The sequence below is a fragment of the Carettochelys insculpta genome, chromosome 6 (genome assembly GCF_033958435.1).
Source record: "Carettochelys insculpta isolate YL-2023 chromosome 6, ASM3395843v1, whole genome shotgun sequence".
NCBI lineage: Eukaryota > Metazoa > Chordata > Testudines > Carettochelyidae > Carettochelys > Carettochelys insculpta.
In genome coordinates, this window is record NC_134142.1 from 16361061 (window position 1) to 16375513 (window position 14453).

Consider the following 14453-nt stretch of genomic DNA (forward strand, 5'->3'; position numbering starts at 1 on the left):
TCACCCCGTTGGTGCATGTTCCCTCCAGAGCACTGCACAAGACACAAGAAGGTGCATCATGAATTAAGTGCTTTTTATAGCACTATGAAGGCTTAGGATCTCCTCCAGCAGAGATTTATGCACCTGCTTAACTTTACTTACTGCAGGTCATTCCATCAACTTAAATGAGTGTGCAAATCATGTGCACATGTTTTTGCAAAATCAGGTTGTACATTTGAATTTTCTTGAAAAAAACACTGCCTCAAGCAAACATACTTTAAAAAAAACAATACCGAAGCCTCGGCCCTTTCTTTCTAGCTCTCCAGGTTACTTTCTTTTCTTGTGTTACCTCGCTAACGTTCCATTCCTGTTAGTGGGAGGGGAGGACATATGTCAGCATGGGAGGTGCTTTCTGCTGTCTGTATGTGCAGCACTTGTCAGAAGTTGAATCTTATATTTTCTGTATTTTTACTTTGTTTTATTGATGATCTGGTGATAGCATGCAAATGCAAGGTCCCTCTTTCCTAATCTCTTCCACCTGCTTTATTCAGAAAAGGTGTAATCTGTTTGATTGCAGTTAGAGTGGCTTTAGCATATCCGTGATTGCTATAATACATGTATACATATACGTATAACATATATAAAATCAGGTGGTAAAATGCATGTTTTTTATTGGTTTCTAGAAAAATATCTGGATTGCAGCCAGCTAAGCTTAGAGTTTTTTTTTTATTTGTGCTATAAAAAGTATTGATAGGTGCCTTAAATGTAGTAATAATAAGAATATGTTGTCATCAAAATGACATTGCAAGCAGCGTGGTGCTAAGCATTGAAAAATATTTCTGTTTTCAAGTTGGTTGGACTGATTTATATTGACCAAGCACAATGAGTCTAACTCCGCTTCCACAGAATTCATTGGAAGGATTCCCAGTAATGCAACTAGGATTTGGATCAGGCCCAGTATGATGGGATTTACATCATGTTAATAACTGAATATTGAACATTTTGAGAGAACAAAGCATGACATTTTATTCTCTCTGATTTTGGGGCAGGCATGGGGCTATCAATGTGACAGATTTCAAATCAAGCTGGAGGAATGGACTGGCTTTCCTAGCTATCATCCATGCTTTAAGACCAGATTTAGTTGACATGGACAGAGCAAAGGGTAGAGCCAACAAAGAAAATCTGAAGGAGGCTTTTAAAATTGCAGAAAGTGAATTAAATATTCCAAGACTACTTGAACCCGAAGGTAAATTATCTGTTTTGCATGCACTTGGTATGAATTCTGATGCTGATGCTGTCAAACCAGTGTCCATTTATAACAAACAAATATACACTGTGAAAAAAACCTTGTGGCCATGAGTTCCAAAGACAGGCTCAACTGACTTAGGCTCAGGGCTCATGCTCTAAGGCTAAAGCTAGCAATATAAACATTTCCACTCAGGCTAAAGCCCTGTGAGAGGAATGGGTCTAAGATCCTGGGCTCCAGCCCAGTGGTACTGCTGTTTTTAGCCCTGTAGCATGAGCTGAAGTCACTTGATATGGGGCCTGAGACTTGTTGCTGGGGGTTTCTTTTCCAGTGTACATGTATCCAAATAAAATGTTTAATTTTCAATCATTGTGATGATTGAGGGTTAATATGAAAAACTGGTAAAAGTAAGAATGCTCTAACCTGAGGTTCTTTGCTGAATAGTTCATAGGGAACCTGAAGTAATAGGAGTTTTGACCTGGCAACAATTACAGGAACACCTGTTAGAATATAAAGTTTCCCCTCCTCTTTTCTAATTTGCTGTTTTATATTACAGTAATCCCAAGGCAAAAATCCATATAATACTTTTTGTTTGTGAAATTGTAATTCTGAAAATACTGAAAATAAATGCATTTGTACTTGGTGAATTTTCATGATTGCTTTGTATAGTACGTAAATGTATGATTGAATAAGAAATATACAGGAATGAGCCAATAGTGTGTTACCTCTCTCAGATGTCGATGTTATCAATCCGGATGAAAAATCTATCATGACATATGTGGCTCAGTTTTTGCAATATTCCAAAAGTTTACCTGTGGCTGAAGAAGACATGCAGGTATGTAATTTCTTTTGTCCTTGAACCAAGCTAAATGAATATAGGTTTTGCTTTTCATAACTCTGAGCAGTTCAACACCTTTTTTTTGCAAAGCCTGAAGCATGATCCAGTAACATAGCTGTAAAACATAGGGTCATCTTGTCTACAGTGACACATCCGAGCTTATTTTAACTGTGTGTGTCCCTGTCTTATTGTAACCAGGATCCCCAACGTGGTAGGTTTTTAAAAGTGTAGACAGAAACTTTGTTGCAAAGTACACTTTTTTATGCTATTTCAGATGGCCTTAAAAATTGCATATAACATTTTCAAACTTGGTTTCCTAAATATGAGCTCACAAAATCATAGCTGGGTACCTAGATAAAAGACAGATTTTCAAAAGTGAGGGGCAGCCTCGAGTCCTCCCTGTTAGCAACTGATATAAAGAGAAGCCATAGAAAGCCATTTGCAGGGCACAGAAAGAATTCTGTTGGGGCTACAAAATACAAGATGTGTTCTGTATGTCAGCAGGGGGCAACCTAGGATAGTGAGTGGGTTGTCTGAGTGTCCCTCCTTCATCTCAATGGGCTGCAAGATTGTGTGATTAACCAAGACTGTCTCCCAGAAAAGTGTAGTTTTGCTGACTGCGCTTGTGTACTTGTGGGATGTGCTGATTGAACTGTAGCAGCACTTTGAGTGGATAAAGCTGGGTCAGACGGTTCTTACAGTCAATGTTGTGTACAATCAGCGCACACCTGACCATGTGTCCTTTGTGTGCATGTCTTTTTAGTAGTACTAGTAGGAAAAAAAAAACTATTTGGACACTTGATTCAAGCTGTCTTACTGTATTCAGGATCCTAACTTCTGGCACAAGGTTTGAAGATTTTGGCTTTCATCTATTTATAGGATCTGATCCAAAGCTCATTAAATCGGTGGGAGTCTTTTCATTGATTTCAATGGGGTTTGGAACAGACCTTTAGTGCACAGGAAGGCTTCACTAGTGTGTTGTTTTATGGCACAATGAAAACTAAAAATAAGACTTGCAGAATGCAAAAATTGAATTTTCTGCTCCAATTGCCAGGGGAAAGTAAAAGAGGCTTTGAGCTGGCTGGCTGCAACAGAGAAGAAGTTAACAAAGTTGTTGGTTGATACAGAAAATGAAACATGCTACAGAAAGTTTCAAGTAAGTAACAATTAAGTGTCATTATTGAACATTATAGTATTTGCAAAGGGAAACATTAAAATAAGACATCCAGCTCCCGGTAACTTCCCATTGTTTTGTGCAGCTTGAAGATTTAAATTAAAAAAAAAAGTCACAAATCTGTCACCGGATTTGGTAAATAAAGCAAAGCCACCAAGAAAGGGTTAAGATAAAAATTCCCTATCCAAAAGGAATATACGTATATGCTTCTCTGTTGTTATGATGATAAGTAGGTCTCATGCCAGTTTGTTGTCCCTGAAGGGGTTCTGGAAATGTTGGCTGCTATTCATGCCTTAGGGGAATGGCTTCCTTCATGTGTACAGTCCAGGTAATCAGAGAATGTAGAAAGGAGATATATGGGGCCATTAGCTAAGTGATTTTCCCCTTCCCCACAGAGTGAATGCTACTGCAGCTTCAGTGCTGCAACATCCCCTGTGGGTGTTACACTCTTCCCTCTTTGGTTGCATCTACACTATAGCGATCTGTTGACAAAAGTTACTGTTGGACGAGATCGTCCAATGACACCTCTGGCAGAGTGCACCCACACATTAAAGCAGCTCTAAAGAGCAGTCCGCTCTGTCAACAGAGAAGGGCCAGACTGCCTGGCTCTGTCTTGAAAGAACGGCTGACTGGAAGCTCTGCAGACAGGGCTGTCTTGTGAACTGGAAACCCTGTCTGTCAACAGAGGTATCCCAGAGTGCCTACACTATAGTTTTGTCAACAGAGGCATTCTGATTCCTATGGGAGTGACAGATAGGGTAAAAATCACCATTTACTCCTGAGAAAATATGGACCCATACAAAATCCGACTGAAAACAAGAGACTGAATATTGTAAATAGGCAGAGAGGAGTGTTTTCTTCTCTTCCTCTTATTTAAGCTATATGCAGAGGTAGCCAGGCTGGGTTTACCATACCTTTTGCAGCTGGTCTCATTTTCTTGGCAGTCTAAGCATTGAGAATCAGAATACTAAGTAACTGATTTGAAAATGTTTCCCCTTAGGTGGGCTGCATCTGTTTGACACCACTTAAGCCTTTTATCTAGCATGCAATATTCTTTTCTCCTGCAGTTTCCCACATTGCCCATGCCTCGTCTCAGACAAGATATTTTTCTCAAAGCAGAACAAGTTACAGATATTGCTAGAATAAGTTAGAGATATTTATTTGCTTGGGAATAATGTGTTAACACGATGATTAAATAAAGACTCAGCTACAGTGTGATGCCAATTTTATAAGGCCCAGATACTGCCCTTTGTAGGCACCGACTGTATGGGTGCTCCGGGGCTGAAGCACCAACAGGGAAAAATTAGCAGGTGCACCTCAGTCACCAGCAGCCCAAGCTTCCCCCTCTACCTTCTTCCCCCAGTGCCTCTTGCCTGATCTATTCTTGCACCTCCCACAACCACAGAACATTCAGAGACTCCCAGGCTGGGGTGGGGATTGCAGCCCTCTTCTAGGAGGGGGTGGAATGAAGGGAGGAATGGTATAGGAGTGGGGGCAAGGAAGGGGGTTGAGCACCTCCCAGCTAGAGCAGAAGTGAGTGCCTATGTTGCCTTTCGATCATAGTCATAGACTCATAGAGCTGGAAGAAACTTCAGGACGTGATCGAGTCCAGCGTCCTGCCCAAAGTAGGACCAAGCTGAACTAAGTCATCCCAGCCACGATGCCATTCTTTTCACAACACAGCCCCACAAAAGCCACACTTACCTAAGCTCCTCTTGGATGTTTCCCAGGCAGACTCACCTGCTGGCTGCTGACCTGTTTGCTGTGTAGGTGATCCTACCTGATTCCCATTGAGCTCAGTGGTTTTGTTGTTCCATCATTCCTTCTGTGGAACAGCCACTGAAGTAAACAGGAACCAGCAATTCACCTCCACCGGTGCTGTGATGGTTTTTTTCATAAGGTGAAATGTGGTGGGTTTTTCATTATAGATTGCATTCCCATTGTAACCCTAGGAAATGCTGTCATTTATGAACTCCTTTAACGAAGAGAAAAGACGCTTCCTGCCCATGTTGTCTTCAAACCGAAGTGTGTCAGAGCTAAACGAAGATCAGAAACGGATGACAGCAGCATGGGACAACCTAAGCTCCCAGGTTACACATGTATTTTTAGCTGCTGTTTGTTAATGTAAACACAGTCTATGACGAGGATAAAATTTATAATGTAGTATAGTAATGTTTTTCCTTTTTGGGGAGATATGTAGATATTGGCCCAATGAAGTCCAGGTGTACAGGACTTTAAAGGGGTGGCAGTGTAGGGTGGTGGGGCTTTATGGGTGGAGGAGGGTAATGACAAAAGTGGCTGTCTGTGCATCATAGGACTGCCAGTGGCATATAAAGCTGCTCAGAATTCAGATGCGGATTTCTGGGCCAATCTCTGTTTTAAAATGTTCGGTTTGACATAAATAGGGCTAAAATAGTGATGCAGCAGAGAAAAGAGCAAGCAAACAGAATCTGCAGCTGACTAGGCATTTTTCCCATGGCATGGATGGCCTTCCTGTGCTATGGGCTCTGCTGTGGCACTAGTGTTAATCCCATGGGATGTTATTTTGTAAAGAGCTTGGTCCTGTCAACCATCCCTGAACTAAGGCATGGAATGGCGAGGGTTCATCCTGCCAAGCATCCCCCTGCTTGATAGGTGGCTATTGTGGACCAGATGCTTTTGGTTCAGTGATGGAAAGACAAGTATGTTATTTCTGACAGAAGTCACCCATCATCATGGCACTAATTTTGGGTAAATTTTCAGACCTTGGCTGCACCCAGATGACTCCCATTTGACGGTTGTCGGAGCATCCTGCGTGCTTTGCAAGTGCAAAATTTTGCCTATGAAGTATTTAGAATGTTAGGTTAATCTTGCTAATTCCCTGAGACTGAGGTAAGAAACCAATAGATTTTACCTTTGGCTTTTATTTGCCTTTTAGATTAATGAATGGAAAATGAGGCTGGACCGTGCACTGCCCCCACCTCTCGACAGCATTGAGGTCTGGCTCCAAGAGGTAGAACATCTGCTGGCAGTAGATTTACCTGATGCACAGGACCACTGTGAAGCAATGGCTGTCCTCAAAGAAAAAATTGTGTTATTTAAGGTTTGTTAATCAAATGAGACTTAGTGAAAACTGACATACTAAAGCACCTACTATGGAAATGGTGTTAGATTTTTGGAGGGAATATGGTTAGTGAATGGATTGATTTCCTTTTCCTTTGGACAGTAGCTTTTGATTTTGAACAATGGCAGGGTAAAGAGATAAACACAGAGTTTTGTAGGAAATGTTATGGCTTCATGGGGGTGAGATGTAAGAAAAAGCCTTGGTGGAGTGACAGGGAAGTAGCTATGTTAGTCTGTATTCTAACGAAACAAACTAGCAGTCATGTCGTGGGTCTGTCCCAGAAAAGCTCATCACCTAATAAATTATTTTTTTCATCTTTAAAGTGCTACGTGACTGCTGATTTGTTTTGATGGAGTGAGTAATTAATGTATTATGATCCCATTAACACATGGATTTTTTTCTGCATGGGGTTCCTACAGCAAATCTAAACCCTGGGTCAGCAAAGCAACTAAGCACATACTAATTTTTATGTCTATGCTTACACCCATTTCTGTTGCAAAAAGCACAGGGCTAAGTTCCACTGACTTGAGTGGAATTTAATGCACCTAAAGTTAAACTTTTGCTTAAGTATGTGGCCACTTGGGGATTTAAGACCAGAACATACTTTGGAAGTCACAACATATTATTCCAGTACACTAATTTTTACAATGATTCTGCCCCCCCAACTCCTGATATTTATTTATTTATTTGAATTGTAAGTTTTGAACATCTGATCATCTTTTGGGTTATGTTCTAAGATGAATCTGATGTCCCCTGCCTGTGAGCTTGAGAGGGTGGGAGCTAAGATTTTGTAATAGACTGGAGTGGAAATGCTGCATATTAAGTCATATTATTAAGTTGCTTAAAACTTAGCCAAACTGTAATCATTGTGGCAGTAATTTTCTGTGCTGGATTTCCACCACATGTTCGGTTTGGTGTTTTTTAAATTTCATCCAGAGTGGGTTTTTCTGTTTCTGAGACAGGGGTAGGGAAAACGTTATTTTTTCCTGTTTCTGTAATTTCCTATTGAAAATTTCAACAGACTCAAGACATTCCCACAAAATGTTTTTTTTATTCTGGCAAAAATCAAGCATTTTTCGAGAATGGGAAAACATTCTGCTGGAAAATTTTACACCAGCAATAGTTCCAATGCTACTCTGACCTTCTGTAGGTATCAACATGATGTCGCATGTTTAAACTTCTGATTTGTTGGTTTGTTTGTTTTTTCTTTTTGAACCTAGGAAGTCACACATACAGAAAAACATTCAAAGAACAGTATTAAGTTGCAAAGTGAACCCCTGAAATAAGATGATTAAGGCTGCCTGTGCAAGATTAATTTGTCCCTATTGGTAGTATACATTATGATACAGCCTTTAATTCATGTGTAGTTATAACCATGGCCTGCATCTTTGGCACACACTTCCTTTTATCACTTGCAATTCTCAGTTGGCATCAGTATTTAATAGTCATTTACAGGAATGTATTTACTGTTGCATTCCGTATTGTAATCTCTCATATTCACATGTGAATATTGTGCAGTACTTAGTCATGTGATACTTGGTAAGTTTGATATGCTACTTTTGGCAACTAGCACCTGTGACCTGTTCTATGAGGGATGCAGAAAAAGTTCCAAATTTTGCCATCAAAGGATTAATATATTTTCAATGGAATATTTTTGAAAAAAAGTGATTTTATAGTTTCAGACAATTGAAACAAGATACTTAGATGAGTGACAGCAACTCCTTGTAAATAAAGTGTGACAAAGAAGAGGTTCATATTTTGAAAAGATGTAATATTACAGTACAGTGTGTGGAGAGGGTGTTATTAAAAGTAAACACAGGCAGTATTAACATAATAGACTCTTATCTGCATTTTTATATCTTAAATATACACACATGGGGCTCATGCAGGAAATGTAGTTATATGATACTGAATAAAAACTGAAATGAAATCCTTTGTAAATGTATTTTCTTGATAACTCTCACTCTAATACGGGAGTGGATTGCATATTGCCAAATAGAATAATTAGTAGTGAAATATGTTAATTATAATGTTTTTTCCAGGGCTTGATGGATAATTTTGACTGTCACTTGCTCACTCTTCAATCATTTGAGAATAAAGATGAGAAGGATATGCCACTGCTACCACCTGAGAAGCTAGAGGACATGCAAAGAAGGTTGCAGTTCTGAGATTTACCCTTCTGGGGACCTGAGTTGACTACATTCATATCAAGTTAAATTATTATTTTTTAGCAAATTTAGCACCATTATGGAAAAAAAACACTCCAGTTACCTGTTTTCTGTGTTCTGGTGTTTATGCCCTTAAATGACCTATGCATAAATGGTCAGTTCCCGAGTCAGCTACTGACTTCAGGATCTTGTCATATTGCTGTTCCATGCCTCAGTTTCCCCATCTGTAAGATATGGATAATGATAGTTATATTTTCAAATCATGTAGCTGTCTATAGCTGAAAGTATTAGAAGTACAAAATATTATTAAATAATAATTGAAAACACAAATCTGCTAAAGAATTCTAGAATTTAAGGTTAAGTTGACTGAACCAGCACCTTGGTAGAATGGCAGAGCCCAGTTTTGAACTATTTATTGCTTTTGTTAGTTATTGAGCACCATCAGTGTGTTTTGTGCTCTACAGACATATATAAAAGTACAGTCCTTCTTCAAGGAGTTTATTACTTCCTCGTACAAATACAGGTAAAGCAAATGAGCCACATGCTAGAAATAAGATGGGCGTCATTATGACTTTAAACTGGAGTGAGAATTTTGCGGAGATTCATTTTGAAACACTTTGTGGAAAAAAATTATGTGTTTGATGTGGGTTTTGGAGAATAGATGAGGTTGTTTGGTGTAGGAGGGTTGAGAGACTTTGCATTTTCCATTTCCCTCATTTGCTTGCCTCTTTTGCAAGAGGAATGCAAGTGTAGACGCAGCCCAGGTGAAAGAAAAGACAAGTTAGGAAGGAATAATAGTTTTAATCTTCTGATTAAAATTAACCATTATATTGAACTTAAGTAAATTCTGAAACATTTTTTCAGTATTCACCCATTCCTTTGTTCTCCTCTATTTAATTTGTTTTTGTTGCTTCCTAGGTATGTTGATCAGGGTATCATACAGTTTAAAGCCTGTGTGATCTTGTGTGCTGAACTAGAGAAGCCTTTCAATGGCCTGATGTTGAGAGAGTGGATGCATTGTCCTTTCTAGAAATCAGACCCTTTAAAGCTTTCTTAAATCGGTCATGCAAAAATTAAAGTACCCAAATCATGACTGACTTAAATAATTCAGCATAAATAGTTCAGAATTTTCCCCCTCTTCAAACAGTAGGTACTATGTTTGCATGTAATAACTGTAATTCAGGTAATTTTCAGGTTAGAAGTGTCTCTTTATAAATTAAAGCCTCATTATGTTCGGTTTAATTCCAAAACTCTGTTTTCCAGATTCAGCAATATCCAGTCTACAAACTTCAGCATACTTCTAGAGTATCACTACTGCCTGTGCTCAGCTATCTTGGATGAAGTGACGTTGAAGTTAAATATCAGGGACATCAAATATGGGACTAAAGAGTCTGTGGAGTTATTGCTGAGAGATTGGCATGTAAGCTTAAAAAATATTTTTTGGCAATCTGTTGTCCAATTTAAACTGCTGGCAGTTGCCTTTTTTGATACAGCTTATCTCTAACATCACCCGATGCAGGCTTTCCTAACTGGTTGTAATTTGAGCTTTATGCAAAGGACAGTGAGTTTCAGGTTGAACCTGTGTATTTGTAAAGGGACTTGCTGTCACCATGTTCATCTTCTCATTTTGCTGTACAAATGTGGATGCTTCAGAAAGTTAAGATATACTTCAGAATGGAATAAATGAGAGAACAAAGTGTGTGAGGTAATATGTTTTATTGGACCAACTTCTGTTGGTGGAAGGATACAAGGTTAAAAGATACACAGTCCAAACCAATGAGTTTAATTTGGTTGTGAATCCATATCCTGTGAAAGTAATAAGTTTGGGCAGGATTTTGAGCAAAAGCCATGAGCCAAGGTATCTTTTCCCTGGCAGGTCCTGAATATTTCCCCTTTTTCCTGCATTTCTGTGTCTCTCCTGATGATGTGATTATCTGTGATCTCCTCTCTTCTATCACTGTTTTTTGGGGGCTGGTAACTAGCTGCCTTTCACTCCATAGTATTTGGAGGGCCTACAAATATCAGCCTACTCCCTGCCTCAAAATTCACAAACATCCCAAGACAGCAGGTGGTCTGCTGCACCTCCTGGCACAGTTCTGGAGCAGCAGAACTCTATATGGATAAGCCATCTGCCACCACCTGCTGCTCCCTGAGAGTAATATTGAGCAACCCTTCTTTGTCTTCCTTCCCAGTCTGCACGTATCCTTGTGGTTCTCAGTGTGGTTAAGCTGCTCAGACTAATTACGTTTTGTGCTCACCTCCCATTTTGGGAGTGATGATTATGGAATATATGGAGCTCAACATTACAGGCAATGCTCTGATTACTGCTAGCTACTGCCTCTCAAATTTACTATTGTGATGGAAGAACCCCCTCTGTCACTATAATGATTGTGTATGTTATTGCAGCATTTCTAGTGTAGATGTGCCGTAGCTGTTTGTATAGGCAAACCCTGAGTGCATGAGTTAGGACTACTCACAGAAGTAACAGTTTGTAAGATTGGGGCCTATAAGAGGCATAATTCATACAAAGGGTGGAGGATGGGATGCAATGAAAATTACTTGATTTTGCTCTGTTTATGCTTGGCTTGCACTTTCATGGCTCATGTTCCAAAAAAGTAATGTATCATGGACTGGATTTCCTGCATACTTTTATGTCGGCTGTATTACCCATCCTGCTTCTCTTAATTCTGGACAGGGTTTTATTGAAGAACGGGGATTCACAACTCAACTAAAAACTGCTTTTCAAATATGTGAAGACATGAAAAACAAGAACATAAGCATGAATATCTTAGGTCAGTGCATGCAAATAACACAGTGGTTTAAGAGTTGTGCTTTAAACTGATTAATTCTGAATGTTTTTAATTACTGATACTTTTATTTTCTTGAGACAATTGATTTTGTTTAGTTGGTTCATGTTTTTCCAGCCGTCAATGATAGTCCCCATTAAGTACCAAAAGAGAGAAGAATTCTCTTCTATATTTTGGCAATTTCCAAGAAGATGAGAAATACGCTTAATATTATTTTGAAATTATTATTGTAAATCAATGTCTGTTTCTGAGTTTCATGTTATAATGTATTTTATATTTTAGCTGGTGATCCTCAAGATATAAGTAAACTGTTTCTGATGGTAGACGCTAAGATTTCTGTGTGCAGAGAATATATTTACAAAGTAAACTCTGTCCTACAAAAAGTCTTGTCTTCTTGGGATACTTATATAGAGAATGTTCATTTACTGAAGAAGTGGCTAGATGAAACACGAAAAGAACATCCTAAAAAGGTATTTGATTGCATGCCTCCTTGTGATTAAGCACAACATTTTTTGTTCACTTTTTTAAAGCACTTTGAAGCCTATGACTATTAAGCACTATTAGTATTATTCTGGAAAAAGTAGAAAAGGACTGCATGGTGCTATCTTTAATCTTTTCAACACATCTCTCCAGGTCCCCACTGAAATTCTGGCATACTGGAACTCAGTGCATGGTTCCTTAAATGAAGCTGGAAACTTCTTAATTGAAGTCTGCAAGGAGCAAGTGAGATCAAATATTTCTAAAGAACTGAAAAAACTGAACACAAGATGGGCTAAATTTATAAAGAGAACACAGTTTGTAAGTAACCACAGCTCCATTTTCCTTTCATGTAATCATTTTGTTATGTAGATTTCAAAATGCAACTATGTTTTTAAAAGCATAATTATCCCTTGTTATTTACAGGTCAATTATTTTTCATACAATTCAGTGTTATCCATTTTAGAGCAGATAACACAAGGAACATACATAGGTTTGCAGGTTGTAACTCTCTGCTTCTTTATGTAGAAGTCCTGTAGAACACTTTTAGCACTGAAAACGGGTGAATATGGCTGAGAATATAAGAGGGTCCCTTGTTTCAGTTTTCCAGATGAGCCCTTAAAAAGTACATTTATTAATTATACTGTTGTGGCCATAAATGATCAAAACTAAATGATTGTATAAAAATGGTATGCAACAATTTCACAGGAGATGAGATTACTGAGAATGCAAGAAGAGCAAAGGAAGTCACTTCTTGACAGTAATGGAAATTCTCAGTCTCCTGCAGAGGCAGTGCTGGGTACACTTAATGTTGCAGCTGATACTTCAACAGAGGAGAGTAAGAGATCCATTCAGACTGCAGAGGTAAAGGGTCTTCTTACATTTTAACCATGATATCAGTACTCAAATTTGGATCATTTTATCTTAAATATACCAGCCCTACTTTTTGGGCACTACACCCTCCACTCCATTCCCAGATTCCACCAGTGCTGCTGTGGGCATGTGTGATGGTTGCCAGGCACAACCAGGGCAGTGAGGTGTATCGCCACCACCTGCCCTGTAGCATGAAGTTGTCTTTTCTGTGTCAGCTGCAGAGCAGCTCCCTGAAAGCAACAGCCTGTGGCAGCACAAGTACTGCCTTACAGGTGTCCAAAGGCAGGAGAGTGCTCCCGCTGATTAAAGCAGCGTTCACCCTTGCACTTGCTGCAGGTAAACTTTTGACATACAGCAGGGGAGGGGAAGGGTAAGCACCCAGGAAGAACAAAAGTTTTGTCGATCAATTGTAATTGTGGACAAAGCCTTGCAGTCCTAATTTGCATTCATTTCAGACTGGTGATAAGGTACCCACTGTGAACAAAACAATACCTTGGTTTATGACTAAATGGATATCATGCCTGGCAGAAAACCTGTTTTTCACCTTTGCAGGTGACTAGTACCTGATATAGATTTTAAGATATATTTTCTTAACTCTTTACCAGTGTTCCCTCCCATTTTTTTCATCCATGAGCAGAATCAATATTGTTATATGCACTGAGGCATGTGGACTGCCAATAGAAACACAAGCTGCCCACTGTGGGTGGCTATGGACACTGTGCTAATCTGACAGGTGGCACTTGATTCTCTGCAGGGCGGCTGGCCAAGTGCTCAGCTTGTAGGGAACACTGTTTCTTACATTAGAATCTGTATATACATTTCACAACAGTATTGATGACCAGAGTGGCACCACTTTTCTTTTGAGACCTCACGGGATTCTTTGGTGAAGCAAAATGTGTGTACCAGAATCAGGCTATTCCTGTAACCTGTCTGTGACCCCTTGTCAGCTGTCATTAAGAGGCTCTTGGGTCACAGAATAAAAACAAGAAAGTAGGCCATAAGCTGATTAAATCCTAGAAATGTGGGGCGAGGAGAAGTAAATTTGGAGCGTGATACAAATACTAACTTTTTGCTAAAAGTCTCACTCTTTGCTGTTCATAGCCTAGAGAAGAGAACGCAGAGGGAGCTGAACAAACAACCGAGCTTATACCCAGAGTGGAGAAAATTGAGGAGCTTCTCAAAGGGATGGAAGTCTGTGCCACAGAAGCTGAATGCCTTCTTGAGATGATCAAACAAGAAGGATGTGTGGGAAGCTCAACAGAAGAACCTTTACAGGTAGAAATGCAAATATAAAGTTCAAAATAGCTAGCCATTCATCAGATTTTCAGACCTGAATTGTAGATTCAATGGCCTGTATTAAATGAAGCAGGAAGGAGGATGGATTTTTGTAATATATAGAATGTTTCCTGGCACTGCTTAGAGAACCTACTGTTGGCAAATTACTTAAAACCAGGCTACTTACAGCCCAGACTGGGGTTCTCTCTTCAATGAGGTGAGGCAAACCAAGCCAGCTGTAGAAAGCTCCTTTGTTGCCTTCTTGGCTAGCAAGGGATTACACAAGCAAATACCACAGACTCTCCAGTAGCTTTATGCCCAAAACATTATCCCTCTTAACTCAGGTGAGAAGTTTTGAAAACCTGTTGTGTCAAATGCACAGAGATTCTTCAAGCCCCTAAAAGGACGAGCCGCATTCCCAGGTTGCTATGTACTTAGCTCTTACCCAAAACAGCACGTTGTGCCAATTCTTTAGAATCTAAAATCTAAAGGTTTATTAATAAAGAAAGAAAG

The 14453-nt window shown here is 39.3% G+C and overlaps 1 protein-coding gene across 17 annotated transcripts in view; it reads left to right on the top strand.

Annotated features, from left to right (window-relative positions):
- The window catches only part of SYNE2 (spectrin repeat containing nuclear envelope protein 2), a 300242-nt gene that overhangs the window by 59200 nt on the left and 226589 nt on the right, over positions 1 to 14453 (top strand). For 15 of the 17 annotated variants that reach the window (XM_074996338.1, XM_074996337.1, XM_074996346.1 and 12 more), the window contains 12 exons: positions 1029 to 1225; positions 1960 to 2060; positions 3118 to 3219; positions 5190 to 5327; positions 6155 to 6319; positions 8383 to 8495; positions 9772 to 9928; positions 11204 to 11300; positions 11598 to 11785; positions 11949 to 12113; positions 12501 to 12656; positions 13767 to 13940. In XM_074996338.1, the coding sequence (XP_074852439.1) occupies positions 1029 to 1225; positions 1960 to 2060; positions 3118 to 3219; positions 5190 to 5327; positions 6155 to 6319; positions 8383 to 8495; positions 9772 to 9928; positions 11204 to 11300; positions 11598 to 11785; positions 11949 to 12113; positions 12501 to 12656; positions 13767 to 13940 (1753 nt within the window). Of the gene's footprint in view, positions 1 to 1028; positions 1226 to 1959; positions 2061 to 3117; positions 3220 to 5189; positions 5328 to 6154; positions 6320 to 8382; positions 8496 to 9771; positions 9929 to 11203; positions 11301 to 11597; positions 11786 to 11948; positions 12114 to 12500; positions 12657 to 13766; positions 13941 to 14453 lie in introns of those variants that run through there. The other 2 variants (XM_074996349.1, XM_074996355.1) reach the window with 2 other exon arrangements.